The sequence below is a fragment of the Symsagittifera roscoffensis genome, chromosome 8, assembly GCF_963678635.1.
Source record: "Symsagittifera roscoffensis chromosome 8, txSymRosc1.1, whole genome shotgun sequence".
NCBI classification, from domain to species: domain Eukaryota; kingdom Metazoa; phylum Xenacoelomorpha; order Acoela; family Convolutidae; genus Symsagittifera; species Symsagittifera roscoffensis.
The window spans coordinates 25150836-25173163 of record NC_087069.1 but is presented as its reverse complement, the minus strand read 5'-3'; the positions used below and the strand labels follow the sequence as shown (position 1 = coordinate 25173163).

General features: G+C 36.6%; 2 protein-coding genes across 2 annotated transcripts; one reads left to right on the top strand and one right to left on the bottom strand.

Moving 5' to 3' along the window:
* Positions 1-405: 405 nt before the first annotated feature.
* On the top strand, positions 406-1682 carry LOC134853515 (leukocyte elastase inhibitor-like). The gene is made up of 2 exons (XM_063869513.1): positions 406-1184; positions 1448-1682. The coding sequence occupies exons 1-2, from the start codon at positions 406-408 to the stop codon at positions 1680-1682; spliced, it is 1014 nt and encodes a 337-aa protein (XP_063725583.1).
* Positions 1683-2442: 760 nt separating this feature from the next.
* LOC134853513 (farnesyl pyrophosphate synthase-like) lies at positions 2443-7874 on the bottom strand. The gene is made up of 6 exons (XM_063869512.1): positions 7830-7874; positions 7368-7485; positions 6391-6536; positions 4148-4302; positions 3501-3763; positions 2443-2798 (listed from the first exon to the last, which is right to left on the bottom strand). The coding sequence occupies exons 1-6, from the start codon at positions 7872-7874 to the stop codon at positions 2443-2445; spliced, it is 1083 nt and encodes a 360-aa protein (XP_063725582.1).
* Positions 7875-22328: the final 14454 nt, after the last annotated feature.

Here is a 22328-nt window from a genome sequence, read left to right as displayed (position 1 = left end):
TTCCATCATCTGCTCTTCCCCCTAAGACTTGCGCATCTGAACAATTGATCCCAAGTTTCAATTGAATTCACGATATCATGAGTCAGTGTTTTGACAGCCTTGGGACAAAAGATGAATGAATAGGCTCAAAGTTGACCCTCCCGTTCTTGTTGTTCATTGTTTTGAGTTAATCGCCTGAGACTTTAGAAAATCCTTATATAACAAAACTTAACGGGCAAATCATCAAATATTTATTTCATCTCTAACACAAATCCTAAGCAGCAACTTTCAAACAAAATGTCAGACACAGATTCTTCATTCAATGCAGCTGAAACATTTTGCCACGAACTAGCAACTGGCTATCTTTGTAAATCCAGAGATGAAAATCCAGTAATTGTTCCAATTGGTGTATATATCTGTCTGTGGATGCTGAAACGGGGTCTAGGAGGTTCAACTAAAAAAGAAATTGAGTCCGCGTTGGGAATTAAAAATCCAGTGACCAAAAACGTTGCTAAGCAGATTATCAATGCTTTAAATGAATCTTCTGGCACTGAATTTACCTTGAAAACAGCAAACGGCCTATTTGTTCATGAAAATTTTAGACTTTTTCCAAACTTTGTTCTACATTTGTTGAACAATTTCGGTGCGAGCGTAAAATCGGTGCAATTCGGTTCAAAGGATGGTGAAAAAATAGTCAATGATTGGGTCGCAGAAAAAACCAATGGGGCGATTCAGAATATTCTAGAAAGAAAGTCCATTGACGACAAAGTCGCACTCGTAAACGCAATTTACATGAAAGCTAAATGGGTTCAGCCTTTTGATAAAGAGTTGACAACCATAGGCGCGTTTGTAACTCCAAGTCGTTATGTCAAGATTCCAATGATGCGCCAAACCGGAAAGTTTCTGTACTTAGAGGGAAACAAATGCGCTTTGGCATTCTTTCCGTATCAGAATTTAAATCTAGAAAACTCCTGGGAATTGGGAGTAGTTAAAACAGATCCTAGCGTGAATCCCACGACTATGTTGGGATATTTGAGAGCAGACGCGCTGGAAAAACTGAGATCAAGATGTGAAATGAGAAACTTGGACGTGAAATTGCCCAAGTGTAAAATCGAGACTTCAGTTGATTTGGGGGCAGTCCTGAAAGATGTATTTGGGATACGAGAGGTGTTCGATCCAGATCAAGCAGACTTCTCAGGAATGAGGTATTATTCTCTTTTTTTTTAACCCAGCTCATTTTTAAGAATTCATCTGGTAATTGAAAGAAAACCAAAAAGAATCGCAAACTCCTTAATTTTAGGGAACCTTAAGAAGGTTTCAAATCTCTTCAAGCTCCTGAATAAATCAAATAAAAGTGGTGAAGTCGTGTTTGAAACTTTCAATTAAGAAAAAGTATTTTGAAATTTATATGCACTTCTAATTATTGTAGAAATCTGAAACATGATGTATTTTCAATTGATTTTTTCAGTGCCTTCACTTCTAAACTACATCTTAGCAAAGCTACTCAGAAATGCTTCATCCAAATTGACGAAGAAGGAACGGAGGCCGCAGCTGCAACCTCACTTACGATTTCAACTCGATCGCCGGCTACGATGCAACTCATCGAGAGGTTCCACGTAAATTCGCCATTCGTGTACTTCGTATATCAACCGAAAAGTGGAATTGTGTTGTTTCAGGGAATAATGAATGATCCGAGTATTTAGAAAAAAAGAAGAAACAAGCAGTTTATTTATTCAAATGTTTGATGATATATAAACAAATGGGAAGAATAACTTTGAACAATCTCTTCTCTGGTGCTTAAATTTGACCTTGTTAACAATTAACACTACCTCTCTCACAATGGAACCAATGGTTAAGCATAGACAAATTTTGAATCTTGTATCGAATCCCCTTATGGAAAAAAGTGGGTGGGGGGGGGGGGGGGTTAACAAGACTTATTTAAATGATATCGCTTACGAAAAATCATCAACCAGACCAGCGCTTATTAACTTCATGAGATGCAAACTTCAAATTTTTAGCTAGTCAAATTGATGTACTTCTGAATGCAAGACTGGGCCAAATAATGTATCATATTTCGAATTGATTTTTAAAACTTTCCCAATGGCAAAGAGTGGTTTTTATGGTGTTGATTTTTTTATGATTTATCTAAAGCAAACTATTTTCTTTGAGTTTTTTTCGGCTAATTTGAAAGTGGTCGGAGCCTTCTGAGCTACTTGGGCAGTGGACAGTAACCAACTATTCCAGTTTTGTTTCTCAATTATTTCGTTTTCCTATTTAATCATAGATGCGGTCAACTTTTCTCATTCCACATAAAAAATTTTGGGTTTTGACTAGATTAAATTTTCTTTCTCCAGATCTGAGTTGGAAAAAAGTACCATGGAAACAATTGTTTTGATTTAATTTGTTTTAAATCATAGATTTGGGCAGATATTATATCAATAATTTTGTACGTTCCGTCATAATTTACTTGCAACGTTTATAGAGCTTGGCTATTAGGGTTTCAAATGCTTTTTGAACCCCTTTGTGATCAAATTTTGAAATTTTGAGCATTATTTTCTCATAGCTCGTTGCTTCGTAATGGTAGAATTTTGACATCAAATCGAGCTGGTCGAAAACATTCTTCACTTTTGCGATTTTTGATTCGTCGAAATAGCCATAGTTTTCTGCAAGCAGTTGTTTTTGTTCATCATTGCAATGCTTCAGAGCTTGTACAACTAGCCAAGAACATTTGTTATCTTGGATATCAGTGCCGATCTTTCCAGTTACTGCTGGATCTCCATATAAGTCAAGAAAGTCATCTTGTATTTGGAAATACACGCCTGAACATTCGAATGATTAATTACAATAGTTTTTCTACTCTATTTTTTGTCCGACCCGCGCCAGTTTCAACTCACGACCACCTTTTAGCATACCCTGAATTGCTTACAAGTTATTTTTGCTTACAAGTTATTCTTGCTTTACAAGCAATGCTCACGTTGCTCAACAAAAACTATTCAAAGTTGTTCGCAAGAAAGTTTTTGAAGATGAGCTGTTTTTTTTTCTAGAAAAAAACTAGTCTGTTTTTAAAGTCAGGCGATTTTTTGCTTACATTAACAGACGTTTTTTTCCAACACCATTTTTTGCGTCCAAAAATGACAGTTAAAACAGTTGCTTTAATTTCTGTGTTAAGAAAAATTGTAACTTGAACTTGGTTGGTTTGATTGTCCAAAAAAAAACAAAGCTGTCTTGTGCGTACCATTTCATTTTTTGTATATGATTCATAAAATCAAAAATATGGTTATGAAAAGAGTTTTTCTTTGAAGCTTCTCAGCTTCTCACTAATATTCAGAGGAAGGTTTAGGGAGGGAAAAGGCGGACACCTCTTCTTTCTCAGGGATTCGACCAACTGCCGACCCAAAGATACCCCTAAAAATTTGAAAATTTGCTTGCTGCGCATTTTTTTTTTGGATCTTGAACTGAATTTTAAGGAATCTGACTTTTAAAAAATGGGGTAACTATTAAAATGAATGCATGATTCAAACCTATATCTATTGATACATCTTCAATATCCTTGAGCATCTTTTCGGAGTCAAGACCGCTCAGCAAAACTGCACATACAATTGGGAGATAAATTGAATAAAATGCCGTTTTGTAAGTCGCTATACTGATATAACGCTCCTCCGAAAAGTTATCCAGATTCGGTTTTCCGACTGGCGCTGTCACCAAATCCATTGTTTGGCCTATTGTCGTTCTGTAGACTATTTCCTGAAATACTTCGATGAGCTTCAAGTAGCAAGGTAGTTGGTGGCACTTTGCTGTTATCGACTCTTTTCTTATTTCAAATTTCTCCCAAAATTGAACCTTTTGTAACTTTTCAGGGACCAAGTGAACAATCTCCACCCTTAATCAAATTAGGGGGGGGGGGGGTGTCTATTTGCTTGAAATAATTATTTTTCAGGTTATACTGCTTGGAATTGTCATTTAATTTTAGGAGGGAGATTGTTCACTTGGTCTACTTAGTGGAAGGGGGGTGTTTAGATTGTTCACAAAGGCGGGGGGAGAGAAGCTGATTTGAGTTTTTACTTAGCACCGAATTGAAACTGAATCGTTTTTTTTTAATCAGACGGGTTCTTCTCGGCTCTGAAAAAATTTTTAAGTTCATTGCGACGAAATAAAGAATTAAAACTGAGAAAAGAGCCCTTTGATCAGCTTGTAGACAATCTGCTCTAAGAAGAGAGTGTCATTTATAGCATCAAGTCCAACAGATTCCACTTTGTACCAACAGGGCTTGCCTCTCCTCAGCTCAGAGTGATCCATGATGTCATCCGCAACCAGAAAGAACGCCTGTGTGAAAAAAGTGACCACTCAGAAAAAATCAACTTAGTAAAGGGGAAGATGGATTATTTCTCGCATCAGAATCAAGTATGCTTTAGTAGTGCATCCTTGGTGAAAAAAGTTTTGTTTGATGGATGATTTGAAGCTGCGATCTGTTAGTAGGAGAGTAGAGGACGTTACTTGATCGTATTTCCAATATACTATTAGTAAAGCGAACTAATTATCCTCATTAAAATTGTTATTATTAAGATTAATATGGTTATTAATATTTTTATAAAATGCTTACTATTATGATTATGATTATTATTATTATTATTAATATTAATGATTATGATTATTATTATTATTATTATTATGATAATTATTATCCGCACCGAAGTTTCATGGGTAATAATCGATTATAATGGATTTTCATTGACTAAAATGTTGTCTATTTAATCGATTATCATGGCAAAATTAGACCGCGTAATCGATTTTTAATCGATTATAATCGACTATTTTGGAAAAATTTAAATCCATTATAATCCATTATAATCGATTACAATCAATTTTTGTTTTCAATATTATTATTTGATTATTTTTTAATCCATAAAATCCATGAAAATGAACACGATTGAAAATAGGAAAAAGAGAAATTAGGCGAGAGAACAAAATAACTAACTTAAGTTTAACAAAATTATGAAAAAATGAAAAGAACACACAAAAAAATTTGAATAAATAGATTATAATCCATTATAATCAATTAAAATGGATTATTTTTCTTTTGATAAAATTTTTTGAAAAAACATTGATCAAAATTGATTATAATCCATTATACTGGGATTTTATTGCCTAAAAAATATTATCATTATAATCCATTTTCAATCGATTATAACCGATTATTTTTGTTATTTTATAAAGACTGGCAATGAAAATCCAATATAACCGATTATTATCCATGAAACTTCAGTGCGGGTAATATGATTATTATGATTACAATGATTATTGTGATTATTATGATGATGATTCTGATTATTATTCTTATTATCATGATTATGATTTTTATTATTATGATTGTTATGACTATTATTATGATTATTATGATTATTATTATGATTATTATGATTGTTATGAAAAATTTTATAGTTGTTATGATTATAAGGATTATTCTGATTATTTTTATGATTATTATTGTTATGATTAATACGATTATGATTCTTATGTTTATTATTACTTTTCTGATTATTACTTTTTTGATTATTATTATGATTATTTTTATTATGGTTACGATGATTATTATGATTATGATTATTAGGATTATTACTGTTATTATGATTATTACGATCATGATTATGATTCTTGTTATTATGAATATTAGTATGATTATTATTATGATTATGATTATTATTATGATTGTTATTATGTTTATTATTATGATTCTGATTATGATTATGACTATTATGCTTATTATTATGATTAATATGATTATTTTTGTTATTTTCTTAATGATTATTATGATTAAGATTATGATTATTATTAAGATTATTAATGTTACTTTTGTTATGATTATTACCATGATTATTATTATGGTTGTTATTATGTTTAATATTATAATTAATATTATGATTATAGTAATTATTATGATTCTTATTATGATTATAATTATTATGATTATTATGATTATTAAGGTTATTTTTAATACGATTTTTATCAAGATTATTATGATTATGATTACAATTTTTATGATGATTTTTATGATTAATATTGTGATTATTATTATGATTATTATGATTAAAATTATGATCAGCATCATCATCATCGTTATTATTATGATTATTATGATCATTTTTTCAGTTTTAAACTTGATGAAGTAAATGTAGTAATAAAAACGTGGTTGGCAACGGTTCTTCGCTAAAAGAAGAGCCGGACTTATTAATTTGTAAATGTTGTCTGCAATTGTTTGTTTTTTTGCAAAACTTTTACGCTTTAAATACTTAATCGCGTACTGAACAATTTCTTCAAGTGTTTTTGAAAGATTGTTTCTTATTTACCAACCATCAAAAAATCTAATTTTTCAGCCAAATAAAATGTGTTCAGTTTAAAGCGGCTATTCTTTACCTGCAATATTTCAACTGCCCATCCTAGATATATAGCCTGTTCTGTTAATAAGTGTCTCGCATCAACATCATCGGAAGTATTTCTTCTCGAATTCTCGATTAGCTGGTATGGATCTTTGTTAACTTTTTCCTCTCCCTCTATTACCCCTGACGAAGATGCCAATCGATAGGTAGCTAAATTGCTTTTTAGTGTTCTTCCATGATGAGAATTTTTCATTAGGAGTGGTGTAAAAAAAATTCAAGTCTGCTGCCTTTTAGAAAACTATCTTTTAAAATTTATTGCTAAAGGTTTAAAATTTGCTACAAAGTAGAAAACTTAGATGTCCTTAACTGTTCATTTAGTTCTTTAGATGGGTGGAAATTCCTTACCGGGTACCATATGATGGGCAGGTGAGGAAATAGTTAAAAAGATCCCTGGTATGTTTGGACCAGTGCCAGACCTAAAAAGATCAAAATTAACTCTTTTTATATCAGAAACAACTTTTTAAAATAATGTTAAAAACAGAATTTTAAAACTCAAAAATAATAGTTTTTATTTTCAAACTAGTCAAAATAGCAGAAAAAGAAAGATAATCGACTCAGTCAAGGGCGGATCTAAGATTTTCTCGGGGGGGGGGGGGGGGGGGTGTTTGATTTTTAACAACTTTTCCAACAAAAGTTTTATCAACCTTTTCTTTAGGACAACCAAACTCGTTTTCCGAGCTCTACAAATCAATATAAAACGAAAACCCTATTTTGTCACTAATTTGGAAGGTTTTGACCGAAATATTGCGTTTTTCGGAGCGGGCTCCCACTCGAATCTCTGAAAAAGGAAACCGTTTACCACCCCCCACCCCCCCCCCCCCCCCCACTTCGCCTGCTAAATCAGCTACTAGTCTCAATTCAAATCCCATATAAACCATACAAAAATTTTCATAAATCTTAAAAGCAATTTGAAACAGAGTATTTTAAATTCCATGAAACATTATCTTAATAAACCTCTATTCAGTTTGCCGTCTGAAACTGTGTAGTTTAGAAGATGCCTCGCTCTTCCCAAGATATCCGCCAGTTTGTTGTCAGTAGACAGCACATCGGAACTTAGAATCGCATTCAGCACCTAGAAAGATGTTGATGAAGTAATTTGTTAAGTTAAGATAATATCTTCGCTTGCTCGCTATACTTTGAGATCATCTCTGAGTTACTGACTACAAAGAGGATGGGCGGGGATGTGTATAGTTGCGGGGTGCAAAAAACTGAGAAGGGACGGTTTGCGGGGCCATATCTCTTCTATATATGTTTCCTGGAAAGCGTTTTGTTTTTTGGTTTTTTTGCTCGAAAAAAAACTTTAAGCTATTCAAAACATTTCGGTTCAAAGAAATTTGAGCATTTTCGAATATTGCGATATTATGTAAATATGAGCATAATTTCCGAGAGCAGAAGAATTGATGCGGATCAACTTACCGATTCAAAGTGTTCTTTGAATTCGTCTTTTGTAATCTCAGACATTATTGCGATTGGGCCTTTTAAATCTCTCAAAATTTTATAAACCAGTTGAAAAGATATTCGTCGAATGAATGCCTTTCAAAAAATCATTACTTCGCCCTTTTTCGATGAATAAACAAACCCGTTAACCCAATTTCAAATGAGGTAGAGTAATAATTATTGAAAGCTACCGCATCATATAGCAGAGTCTCACCTCATTGCATGTTTATGTGACCTGAATTGAAAAGTGTTCAGCCTAATAATAACTTCAAAGCCGCGTCAGTGTTGGTTTTGAGAAAAAAAAAAAACAAACCCTTGCTCTTATGATGTCTCGATTGACACGTCACCTCAGATAGAGCATGCTAATTGAACCACTTGCTGGCCAATACACTCCCGAAAATTAACTTTGGTATGATAACAAGAAGTAACGGACAACAAAATCAGGTTGAAACGGCAGATTAAAACAGCTATTTTAAACTTGTCAAATCAATATACTTGTCAGCAGTAGCAGATTCCCGGATTTAAGTGGGGGTAGGTATGGTTGGATGGAGTCCTTCAAAGATTCGACCTACTGACCACCCTTAGTGTCCACCTTTGGCACTTTTTTACGACATACATTTTTGATCGACTGTTGATTTCTGTAAAGACTTCAGTGACGGGCACTGAAAAATTATATTAAGATCAATTTTAGCATGAAAAAAAAAATTTTTATATTAAACTCAGATACTATAGGTTGATTTGAATCAATTTAAGACTGATTTCAAATTATCTTAGATCCCAGCAAAAACGGTCGAGAAAAAATTGATTTAAATTGACTAAAATCCAAGTTTTCTAGTCATGATTTCTGAATTTTTGATTTCAGGGGGATTAAAACGGATTCTATCGATTTTGTTTTCTAAATATTTTGTTTTATCAGTTTTCGATCCATTGATGGTAAAATTAATAAAAGCAGCTCGCGAATCAATTTTCTCTCCGATCAAGTCGTACCACACGGACCTAATTTGAATTTGAATGATATCGTTTTTTTCTCATTTGCTCATATCCTGTGACTAATCGAATTGCATGCGTCATACTAAATTTAGCTTATGATTTTGACCCAAGAACCTTAGAACATTCTTTTCCATTTGAACGACATAAAATTTTTTTTTGTCTGAGCAGTCAACTTTCATCCTACACAATTGGTCGATGTTTAATTTAGCCAATTGGTCGATGTTTAAAAAATGTTCAGATTCTTTCCTTTATTTCAGTATTTAAATATTCCTTCTTTTATTTCTACTGGTTTCTTTAAATGTACGATTGATTTAAACAAAAATCTCGAAACCGCATCAATCATGAGCATGTGTTTTCTGTTCGTTTTAGTGTCTATCCATTCAGCTAGATCAATGGCCGCGGAGTCAATGAAATCTATGCTTCTGTGTGTCGAAAGACTCCTAATTTTCCCAACTCTTCCTGTATCATTGTATGCTTTACAATTTTCCATTAAATGGTCAATCACTTCAACATTTTTTCTTCTTTACCGTCATGTTTTCTTTCAGATCTAACTTTTCAATCATTCTTAATAATAATTTATTGCTTCTATGGCCAAAATTTAGATGCCAATGTTTGACACTTTTTCATTATGGTTCGCATGACTGACTCGTTTCCTCGAAAATGTTCGTTTTTCCAACCCTTGCTTTCTCCCTTTTATTCTCAATTTTTGTCTATCTACAATAACTTTTCATATTTTATGTCTGCCTGTTCCCTTTCTCAGTTTCAGCGTCTCTTCGGGCGTTATCATCAAATCGTTGGGAAAAAGTCTAGTTAAACATTCATCTTATCATTTTCCTCGATGCACAACATTTAAATGTTCCCTTCGTTTCGATGTTCCCTTTGTCTTGATTTTCCTGGTTTTAAATTGGTTCCAACCCTCAGGTTTTAAGCATCTTTCGATCTTCAACCATTGTTCTAATGACATAGTTGACATTGCTGCTCCAGAATCAACTATCATATACACTTCTACTTCATCATTTTGCTCTTGAAATCCAATCTCTCTACTTTCTTCTCTTTCTCAATCTCGGTCCCCAGCGATGTTTCCACTTTTTTGTCCAAGTTTTTATAGTTTTCTTGGTGTACTTCTTCCTATGTTCCTCTTTCCTCGTTTTGTCAAGTCTGGAAGTTTTGATTACGTCGCTTGACGAAAATTCCTTCAATACTGTAGTTTCTCACTTTTGTCGTGTACCCTTTTTGATTTCCGCTTGTACCATACTGTTATTAACAATCTCGCATCCAATCGTACTTTGATCCCAACCTAAAGCAACCTCGTTGCCCCGAACTTTAATTTCTTCCTCTTTTCGACAGTGCTCCTACATTTGCATAATGATTTCCACTTCTTCTCACGTTTGCATTTCTTTTCTTTTATGACCATCTTTTGTTTTTTTTCCTGCGAATAGGATATTGGGTGTGGTATTCTCAGACATTGTAAAATAACTCAGTATCAGTTTGAGTAACCCTCGGTTTCATGCAATTCTCTCCGTAAATTCTCCTTGCAATTTGTCGATTTTTTATTTTCGTTGCCTCATCCAAATTTGATCCTACCATCAGTGCTGAGCATTAAATTTTATCACTTACTAACATGTCAGATTCATTAATTTCGGTAATTTCTTTTGTAAGTTTTTACCACCGTGATCAATGCATATATGTCTCTGAAAGTTTCAGATATGGAATCGGCGTAAATACTCCTCCAACACTGCTATTAAGCGTCGGATCCTTTCCGCAGAATGTGCATCCCTGTCCATGTTCTTGATAATCTCTTCAATTTCTGGATTCGTTATGCTGTTCATGATCTCGTGTGGAGCTTGCAAGTTTGCGGGAGTTTGTGTGCATCCACGCCACCATAACAGGTCTCCTTCCACCAATGATATTATTCAACATTGTTACTTTCAACACGGGCATATTCACTTCCTTAATCTGTTTTTGATTTTGTCTTCTAGGATCCCGGTTCTTTTTCAATTCACATTCAGTTTCATCTAGTCTTTGTTTCAACTTCTTTATCTCCTGTTTTGCTGCTTCGTTACCGCCAACTGTTGGTTTTCTGATTCTTCCGTTGTTACAGACGATCGATTTGTTACCGTTCTCTGTTTCCGTACAAATTAACTGCTGTCTCCCTTATGTGTCTCTCAATCCTCTCCCTCAGTCTGTTCCTTCCTGTTTCATGTGGTCATTCCTATTGCAATACTTCTTCCTGATATTCTGCTCGACATCAACTTAAATTTTCTTTGTTTTAACTTCCCGATCCAATCTAAGCAAATTGTAAACAAAGATCAACGTCCTGATACCATGTTGAAACTTCGCTTGTTTGATACTTGTGTAATATGTTCATTCTCATAGAGAATGCTTAGTTCTTTCAGATGGCATACGCTACAACTGACCGTGAAGACCGTCAAATGTCTAGATTTGGTCACAGCCAATTTTTTCACAATGAGTTAATCTATGTCACTTAAAGCGAGAAGATGTGGAAATTGTGAGTAAAATCGGATAGTGTTATGTTTTTTTTTCAAATAAAAATTTAGTAGGTTCAGAAAACAAATAGGCCCTGAGAAACGTAAAAAAAATCTGCAATTTGTAAATAACTTGCTAAAACTCATACATAAAATAATAAATGATAATCCGTTTCACTTGATTTTCAATGGATTATGAAACTATTAAAGTTTGAAAATTCTTGACCACATTGGATTTAAAACACATTTCAATTTCTAAATTTTTATTTGTAAACCTTTTTAAGGGAAACATGAAATCTAAACTAATCGAATGTTTCTCATGAAACTCCAAAGAGTACAAACAATTTTGTCGAAAATCATAATAAAGCTTCCTTGCTATATTCCGAGAAAAAAAGTCATGGGGAAATCAGTGGTCCAGACTTTTTCTATTTGAATAAAACTTTGTAATATACCTCAACGCTTGATAATTTGATAGCCATTTATAGTTATAAAGAAGTCGCAAACCACTGTAGCTCCAAACCGAACTTATTCCGCTCGTGCGCTGATTGCGCTTTCATTAAGATAACATAACGAGGCCAACTGTGCACTGGATAGGCGCACAAATTGGTGTCTGTAGATCACTGGAATCGCGAGACAAGTATTCAATCATGTTTCACAATGTACATAGATTCCACTTAGTAAGGTTCTGCGGATTCCGCACAAAAATACGTGGACGTAAATTTTCTCAGCGCATTAGTTTTTTCGCAGGTTCGGCAACGAGCGAATACTGCTAGTTGTTCCGGATTCTGCAAATGTAAGCAGATTTCTAAATGTAACTGGGTTCCTCAAATTTATGCGGATTCCACCTAAAATTTGAGGATTCTTCTTGCAATCTGCAGATGTCTTTAAAAGTTGCGGATTCCACGACAGCGTAATTTTACTACACCTATACATTATTATTTGATTAAGGATTCCTTGAACTGTTCCCAATTTGGCAATTGTTATTGCAGATTCCGCAAATTTTAATGCCGATTTCAAAAAATTGCCTGATTTTAGAGCATTTTGAGCAAAACTGTTTTTGAGCTATTCGTTCATAGAATCCAAAATAGCAGAGAGGAACAAAGAAAAAAGCAATGTTTCGGGTTCCGCGAAAAATCTGTTTTCAGTTTGTTGCAGATTCCGCTAACATTTCACAAAAAAACACAATTTGGTCTCGTAATTACAAATGAAACCCTACCCAGGGGATTTTCTGTGCAAGATCTGAAATTATTTATTTCTTACATAAGTTGATTCTCAGATCTGAAATTCTTTTTTTCAGACCTTGATAAGAATTTAAAAATTTCAGATCTGAAATTTGGATCTGAAGTGGAAAATTTCAGATCTGAAGTAACCTTGAAAAACAAAATTTTAGACCTGAAATCAGATCTGAGAAATCCTTTGTTGAATTATAATTTATGCATTTCAGGCAGAAATGGAGCTTTTATTTTTTGATGTTTCTGCAATACACAATTATTTTTAGATTACCTAGCGGTCAGAAAAACTTCAGAATATTTTCACAAACAGTTTTTTTCGAACTAAATTTCTTGTTCAACTGTGATAAAAAGTTTAAAAGACTTTTAACATATTTGATTTTCATGCTCTACTTACGTGTTTAGAGTATTTATAGCATGACTGGGGAAACATACTTTGCAGTCTCGAACTTGAGACTTTGCTGAGTACCTGCTAGTAGCTAGTAGAAGATTAAAAAAATCAAAAGCACCAAAAATTGTGTCCAAATCATTGATTTTTCAGATCTGAAATTACCAAGGAAAACTAAATTTCAGATCTGAAATTAGATCTGAAATAGATTTTTTCAAGTCCGAAATATTTTAAACAACTGTTTTTTAAAGGGTTACTGAATAATTTTTTCTACGCTTATAAGGAAATCTAAAACCCAGTAAATTTTCTAAAACAGATCTGAAATAGTACCTGCTAGTACCTGCTAGTAGCTAGCAGGTAGCTAGCAGAAGAGTACCTGCTAGTAGCTAGCAGAAGATATAAAAAAATCAAAAGCAGCAAAAATTGTGTCCAAATCATTGATTTTTCAGATCTGAAATAACCAAGGAAAACTAAATTTCAGATCTGAAATTAGATCAGAAATAGATTTTTTCAAATCTGAAATAACCAAGAAAAAAAATTTCAGACCTGAAGTTAGATCTGAAATAACCAATCCTTAAATTATCCAAGCGTTATTTAAAAATTTCACAAACTATTTCAGATCTAAAATTTAGATCTGAAAAAGACTATTTCAGATCTGTTTTAGAAAATTTACTGGGTACGAAAGAAAGAAAGCGGTACAACTGTCTCGTCATGTCACAGCACAACTTTGCCTCGACCACAATGTTAAACTGTTTGTTCTGATGATGTCGGGTTCTTTAATTTTTAATCAGAAATAAGATCCAATTAAAATCTATCCTGCAACTAAAGCTCTCTTTCTACATAGTTTTCTAACCGATATAAATGCCTCATTTATATACTACATTTCAGCTGTATGCACCATTTTGATACACCAAGTAACTCCTTATTACCAAGTAACTCCTTGCTACCAAAAAAATATTCAGTAACCCTTTAAAAAACAGTTGTTTAAAATATGAGCGAAAATATCGCTTGCACAAGACCGAACAAAAAGTGGAAGTTATTATAGATAATTTTCAGAATCCAAAAAAGAAGAAAGCATAATTTCAAATCGAAAATTCTAAGTCCAATTTTAGCTGTTGCTAGCCTAATAGAAAAATCACTACGTTGAGTATAAAATCGTTGCTGCAATCTACATTCAACGCTTTTTTAAACTGCAATGTTCACAAAACGGTTTCTGAGGTACTTAATTACGAGTCTATCACATGTGTTATCCATACGGATATTGTAGTAAAACATCCCTTTATAAACAATGTACAATGAGGTGCTAAAACTACCAGTTGGTAATGTTTACATATTATAAACCTAACTGATTACATAATACATATAGAAGTCTGCGTATTAAATAAGTATCTATCTATACCTAACAACATATGTATTAGTTATTATGAAACGCCGTATCTCAAATGCTTCGAGGTCAGCGTCGACCAGACTTAACGTTCCAAACTGAATTTAAGTTGCTCTCTCTATCTCTTCATATTCCAATTCTTAGTTAGCGATTAAGCATAGACTTTGAACATCGAAATTATACAGTTTATACCTCACCTAACGGCTGAGGGTATAACATGGCGCAGCCAGCACTCACCAAGAACCCATTGGGGATTACGCCGTTTTGGCAGAAAGCGTCCGCGGAACCACCAGTAGAGTGGGACAAATGGAACCAGCAGCTGTTTCTTGGCATCATCGCCAAAGATGGGATGAATTTGAACAAACTCCTACGCAACCCTCCAGCTGTTCGGAAACCCCAAGAACCAGGCTATGAACTGAATATAGATGGGGAAACAGACAAACAAATACGCGATCGAAACCTACGTAACCAAGAAAAACGTGTAGCATGGGAGAATCAATGTCAACATTTGGATAACCTCGGTCCCACCGTCGACGGCATACCATGGGAGGAAGCCGATATCAAATGCCGAAGTTACATTTATTTGTGTTTGGGGACGGAGGGCCAAAGACGACTCACACAATATTACCCAAATCTTAAAATTCAAGATACCTCCACCAAAGAATTTTGGACACTCCTAACACGACTGTTTGTTAAAGAACGCAACGTAACATTCGATCGGTACGAAGCGTTTACACGCAAACAGGGGAAAACGGAATCCCTGGAAGAATTCCACTGCGGACTCACGGAACTTGTGGTAAAAGGAAACTTCAAATGCACGGCATGCAACGATGTAGGTCTGGAGTCCGAAATAGTCAGAGATCTATTTACGGCAAACATGTCAAACGACGAAGTTCAAAAAGACCTTCTCGCCGAAACAAAAACACCCGCACAAGCATTGGACTACGCAATAAAACGTGAAAAAGGTCTCGAGAACCAAGTTTACATAAGAAAACAAGGAACTTCAAATAGTCATACCGGACTCCCGAATATAAAATCCGAACCAGTAAACTTCGTCCAAAAGCGGGGTGGATATAAATCTCAACAGCGAGGGGGACGCGGCAGAGGAGGACAAACGCCAAGGAACTATTCGGAAAAGGCCGGACAGAGGAAAGATTGTTTCAAATGCGGAAATGCATTTTCAGCAACTCATGTAGCCCAATGTCCGGCGCGTGACAAAATTTGCAACAAGTGCACCAAGAGGGGCCATTTCCCAAGACTGTGTAAATCTAGCGAGGTAAACGCAATTCAAGAGGAGAATCAACAACAACAAGACCATCAAAGCACCGATATGACAGCCTACGTCAATTATCTACAAGCGGGTGACGTTATCCCGGGGTGGGAACTAATCCATCCGGACGATACATCCACAAACTGGATAAATTTTGAACCAAGACGGGCAGAACAATTACTTGACACAGATCTTAAAGGACACCTTATACGGGTGCGCTCGGGGAAAAACAACATCGTTTTTATCGCCGACACAGTATCACCAACATCGTTCGTAAACGAGAAAACAGCCAACCTACTGGCTACGACAATCACGTCAGCAGTAAGAACAACAATGAGGGATGACGATGAAGCTAACAAAATGGTATGCTACAATGGCTACAAAATCCCATCCCTTGGAAGGCTGACTGCCCCAATTGAATCGTGAGGTTGGACTATCCAAACAGCGTCTTTTATTGTGGTGGACGACAGACGCGCGAACATCTTGGGGCGCAACCTTCTCCCGCTGATTGGCATCCAGCTACATCAAGAACAAAACCCAGCTGGTAAGTCGGTACTACAAGTTAACAGTGTCGAAAACTCAGACACACAAATTGCAACGTGGGTCCGAACCACGTACCCGGGACTGTGTACACGAATCGGACGTTCAAGAAACCATATGGTTCATACGCAATTTTTATCTGAATTCAAAGCCTTACAACAACGGGGGCGCCGAATACCCATTCACATACAAGAAAAGGTGGAACACGAAATTAGAGCATTAATTGACCAAGGCCACATCACTCGACTTGAAAAATGCAATGACAATCAATTCATAAGCCCTATTGTGATCACTGTTAAAAAAGATGGATCCATAAAATTAGCCATGGACTCTAAACAAATTAATAAATCGATACATAAAAATAAGTATCAGATGCCAAATATTGACATTCTGTTAGATAATATCGCACAATCGGCACAAGAAGGTACAAATATACCAGGTACGACGTATTTCTCGAAAATAGATCTACGCTATGCGTACAGTCAACTGCCATTGGATGAAACAACGCGTACGCAGTGTAACTTCAGCATAATTGGGGGAAAGGCCACGGGAACATATCAGTTCCAAACTGGCTTTTACGGGCTAACAGATATGCCCGCAGCATTTCAGAAAGCCATCGATCTAACCCTCAACAATGAGAAAGACACTTTCGCATTTCTAGATGATATTTTAATAATATCACATGGCACAAAGGAGCAACATATTGAAAAATTGACCAATGTTTTGAACAAATTAAATACGGAAAACATGGCTATTTCAATCGACAAGTGTAAATTCGGTTGTAGAGAAGTAGAATGGTTGGGATTTATCATAAATGAACACGGCACCACACCTATGCATAAGAAGACGGATGCGATAATAAATCTACCTTACCCAAAAACATTCAAGCAATTGAAAAGTTTCATGGGCTCGGTTCATCACCTAAACAAGTTCATTTCAAATTTTGCTCAACTATGCAACCCGCTAAGACCACTATTGTCTACAGCCAACAAATTTAATTTCCATTGGAATGAAGAAAATGGAAAAGCGTTCAAAAATATCTTAAATGCCGTAAAGAATATTACGGAAAACAGACACTTTGTAAGTGATCGGGACACTCGTATTGTTTGTGACGCCAGCCGTGAAGGAATAGGCGCGGCACTTGAACAAAACACACCAGATGGTTGGGCCACCATAGCGTATTCATCACGGTTTCTCAATTCATGCGAACAGAAATACTCGGTAAATGAACTCGAACTTTTGGCCGCAGTATGGGCTATTGAACACTTCAAGTACTATCTTTACGGTAGACGTTTTACCTTAATAACAGACCATCAAGCACTAGTTAGTGCCTTACAGAGTAATAGGGGCAATAAAACCTATCAGAGTAGGTTAACTAGATGGATTGATCGTCTCATTCCATTCGATTTCGATATACACCACCTAGCCGGTAGTAAAATGGGTCTTATTGACTACATCTCGCGACACCCGGTCGGAAAACCGCAACCCCCGGCGTACTGGGACGAAAACTTCGTAGTCGCACTTATAGATGATTTGGTGAAATGCGTAGAATTCCAAGATAGCAGTAGTATAAACTCCGTTTGGAATAATGTCAAAACAAGTAATTATCTAGGCACCAAAAAGCTCGACCGGAACGAAAACTTCGCACGTTCAATTTCGGTTCAAACACAAACTGCGTTCACTCTTCGTAGTCAATTGCCAAAAACAAGTCGCTCTCAATTTAACTCCACTCATAATTTCAACGAACAAAAAGAAATGAATCGACAACTGCAACAAGGCATGTCATTACCTCCTTTTCGTCGCATAACAAGAAAATCTCATAATTCCGCTCAAACTCAACTAACGTTTTCGCCCATCAATTACGCATCTTTTAACGCCCTCCTATCTAAACCACCACCGCCAGAACTAACATTCAGTGACGTATCACATCAGGTCATACCCTCAAAAGAAAGCCTCACATTCAACAGAATTGAGAATGAAAAGACTGATGCAATTTGCCAGACACTGGATGATGTCAAACAATCACAGGACACAGAATGCCAAGCCGGAAACAGTCAATCTACACAACAAGACACAGAAAGTCAAACAATCGCCACTATCGAAGAAGAAGACACCCCAATGTTCCGGAAGAACTTACGGAAAGTAATGGACGTCAACTTCCTAGCAGCCGCTACCAAACGAGATAGAAATCTATCACCGCTTTTAACCATGGTTAAACAGGAGAAATGGGATTCGATCAAAAGCTGCTACGGTCCTTACTTTTATAATGTGAGACATCGGCTATCAGTCAGAGAAAATATCTTGCTCTACGACGACCGCGTCGTCATACCGAAACAGCTCAGACCCACACTAATGGATGCATTACACCTCACACATCCAGGACAAGGTGGAATGCTAGAGGCTGGAAGACATGTGTGGTATCCGTACCTCCACCGAGACATTGTGGCAACTGCTCAAAACTGCAAAAACTGCCGGGAAAAGGGTAAGAACTTTAAAGTTATCTCGGGTAAACAACACTACACAACATTGGACGCGGTGGTAGAACCGAATGAAGAAATCCAATTGGATTTTGCAGGACCCTTACCGGATGAAAACGATAAGGAAGTTTACATATTGGTGGGTGTCGATCGCTTCTCACGTTTTCCGTACGCAAAAGTTGTTACCAATAACAAAGCGGATACAATCATCCACTTTATGCAAAACCACATAGTCAACCAGGGCGTACCCCGTGCGATCAGACGCGACCAAGCACAAGGTTTCAGGGCCAAAAAGTTCCTCATTTATTGTAAAGCGCATAACATAAAACTGATTTTCGCACCGGTGGACGACCATCGAGCTATAGGTATGGTCGAAAGGCTCATACGGACATTAAAATCGCGATTAGCAATTATGAAGATAGATAAATCAAATCGTCCGTATAAATTAGCATCAGACGTGGCTGAATTAATAAAAACACTCCGTATTACACCTAACACTTCTACAAAAGTTACACCATTTGAATCTCACTATGGTAGAAAAGCTAATACACCCCTAAGTAATCTTAGCACATCGTCAAAATTGTCAAACCTTTCGTGGGAAAATACGAAACTGTCATGTTTAGACGAAAAAGTACTAACGAAACCAGCGTTGTCGGCGGAAACAATGTGGAACAGAGAAGTCAACAGCGAGGACGAGTTGGATCTCAAATACAAGCAGAAGCCCACATCCGATTACCAATATGTGCCAGAACCGACGTTCAACCCGGCTTCACCAGAAAAAAACAACGCGGAACAAAGCACAACCAAGGCTCATCAGGACACAGCCACAACATCTGGAAAACGACGCGCACACCACCAACCGGATGTACGCACACACAAGGATGCAGTAACACTCGACAGTAGTGATGAGGAATTCGACCGGAGGCTACTCCAGAAATTCCCAATAGGTGCGCATCTACCTTTATCAAACAAACCTTATGAAGCCAGATCACTCCAGGAAGCTTTCCTAAAAGAAAAATCTAATAACTTGGAAAACTTAAGAACACGTAACCCCATAAGACTCCTAACAAAACAAGAAAAGGAAAATCTACGCAGAGCTCCGTTAGTATTCCTGAAGGACCGTTTTAAAAGTCCAGCACATACCATAGATCCTAAAACAGGACTACGTCTAGAACAGGTCGCTAGGAAAACGGGAACAATAGCGAGAAAAACTAAAAATGCGGGAACATTCGGGGCACAATTCAAAATTATTGAAAATGGCGCAATATTGAATTACTCCCCACATACTGCGTGGATAAGGGAAGACGGGAAGCAACCTAGGTTAATTAGACACGACGGTCTTGCATTCATACCGGATCCAAGAGTCTATGGTAAATGTAGACCAGCGGCACTAAAGGACTTTGTCGCTTATAAACACCTACCAAGAGCTAAACCGCGTATTTTAGGACCAAAGTCACCTAGCATGGGGGCACAAAAGAAACCAGAAGACAAATCATCGACAAGTCCCCGAAAACCACCTCCAAAATCCACTCAGGAAGTCCTACAACAAACACTCAACAGACGAGCTCTCGGCCCACAAAAGTTATTATCAACATTTACATCAAGAAATCAGAAGAATGCCAGCAACAGCAGCAAACCAGCAACGCAACGCCTCCCGGCAAAATCGAAAAAAGCTAAAGCCGACCCCGCAACGATCGAATTCGACTGTGACACCTCGATTTCACTTTCATCGGATATAGAGCTCGACCATAAAACCCCATCTCCAAGTAAACAACCCGCAGCCAAACGAATTGATCGAAAATCCACACCGGAAACAAACTCGCCGGAAATTCGAAGATCGACGCGAGCACGAACAAGCACGTTAGCCGGAAAATTCGGCAACGCAATTCCAATTGGTAACATATCTACCAATACAGATATGTCAGGCATGGTAGCAACCATCGAACATGCAAATACGGAGGACATTACATCAAAGGAACCTAACACCTCCAATACCATCGACATAGGCGACGCACAAACCACGAGAGACAAAGAGACCACAGTATGCCTATCGCCATCAGTGACAACGTCAGAGGAAATAGTGTGTACAGAAGTTCTTATGAGTAACGATACGCCTGAAAACGCCCGCGAAACAACCACAACCGCTACACCACCAAGAACCACAAGCTCACGTTACATACTAGACAAACAAAAGATCACAGAGGACTCCTTCAGTAAAGACTTTGAGGACGCTATGAATTTCCTGCAATCGATCAGCCCGATCAGAGGAAATTCCATGACCTTTCAGAGGGAAAAAGAAGGAGATACACAAAAGTCCACAAGCCAGGCGGAGGATCTTGAAAATCCTTAAATTGAAAACTCAATTTCTCGCAAGGAGGGAAATGTTATCCATACGGATATTGTAGTAAAACATCCCTTTATAAACAATGTACAATTAGGTGCTAAAACTACCAGTTGGTAATGTTTACATATTATAAACCTAACTGATTACATAATACATATAGAAGTCTGCGTATTAAATAAGTATCTATCTATACCTAACAACATATGTATTAGTTATTATGAAACGCCGTATCTCAAATGCTTCGAGGTCAGCGTCGACCAGACTTAACGTTCCAAACTGAATTTAAGTTGCTCTCTCTATCTCTTCATATTCCAATTCTTAGTTAGCGATTAAGCATAGACTTTGAACATCGAAATTATACAGTTTATACCTCACCTAACGGCTGAGGGTATAACAACATGATTGAACGCGTAGCCAAAGCTTTGACACGAGCATTATGAAAGATTCTGTTTTCTTTACTGCTAAAACAACTGTTTGAAAATCTACAACATTACATTGGTTCTAATCTGGTTTTCATTTTCATTGTGGGTGTGTTACAAATGACTCATTGTGAAGACTGGCTATTCGCGGCCAGGGATGCTCTTGTAGTCTTGGATGATCACGAGGACCAGATGACTACAGTTTCGGGGTTGATGCGAATAAGAGAAACATTTGACACAGTATGCGAAACGGGAAGCAAATTGAATCAAGATGAGTTTTGTATGGAGATGGTTAACTGGGGATTTGTTGACCTTTCTAGAGACTTATTATGCAGAAGTCGATCTGAAGCTATTAAAAAGATAGTGTTGAGTTTGAATGTCAGTTTCACGGACCAAAGTAAAGATTACTGCAAAAGTGTTGTCGACAACAAAATCTTTGATTTACTTGCTTCAAACCTCGAGAGTAATCTGGCCTTTCAAGCCGAAACCCTGGCCGCCGATTCAGATCAGCAAACAACGAACGATTACGTGCAGAGTTTTTGTATCATTCTAGGCAAAACTCTTTACAATTGTCCTGAACTGCGAAATGACCTTCGTCGAAACAGTCTCAATCATGCCCTAAGAGATCTGATGAACACCCAAAACAATAGGACAAAGATAACTGCTCTTTTGTGCCTGGCCTATGCAGTGGACGTGAGTTCAGAAGCAGACCACCATTTAATGGAACTCCAAAAACAAAACATAGATTACCTGTTCAAACAAGTCCTTCAAAACATTTTAAGTTCATCTAACACTTTGACATTTGATGGATATCGGTCCGATGAAATTTTAGAAGCTCTGTCAATTTTTGCTCGGAACCATAGAGCGGCCACAGAATTCGTAAAGTATGGAATAATCTCGATTTGTGACTCCTTTTTGGAAGCTCACGCAATTCTGCTTTCTGAAAAACGG

Bases quoted from the DNA above. Each gene is read 5' to 3' on its own strand.
- LOC134853515 (XM_063869513.1), top strand. From the start codon at position 406: ATGCTGAAACGGGGTCTAGGAGGTTCAACTAAAAAAGAAATTGAGTCC. The intron at 1,185-1,447 runs GTATTATTCTCT...TGATTTTTTCAG, and splicing joins GCAGACTTCTCAGGAATGAG to TGCCTTCACTTCTAAACTAC.
- LOC134853513 (XM_063869512.1), bottom strand. From the start codon at position 7,874: ATGTCTGAGATTACAAAAGACGAATTCAAAGAACACTTTGAATCG. The intron at 7,486-7,829 runs GTAAGTTGATCC...ACATCTTTCTAG, and splicing joins TCAAAGAACACTTTGAATCG to GTGCTGAATGCGATTCTAAG. The intron at 2,799-3,500 runs GTTTGAATCATG...TCGAATGTTCAG, and splicing joins AGATGTATCAATAGATATAG to GCGTGTATTTCCAAATACAA.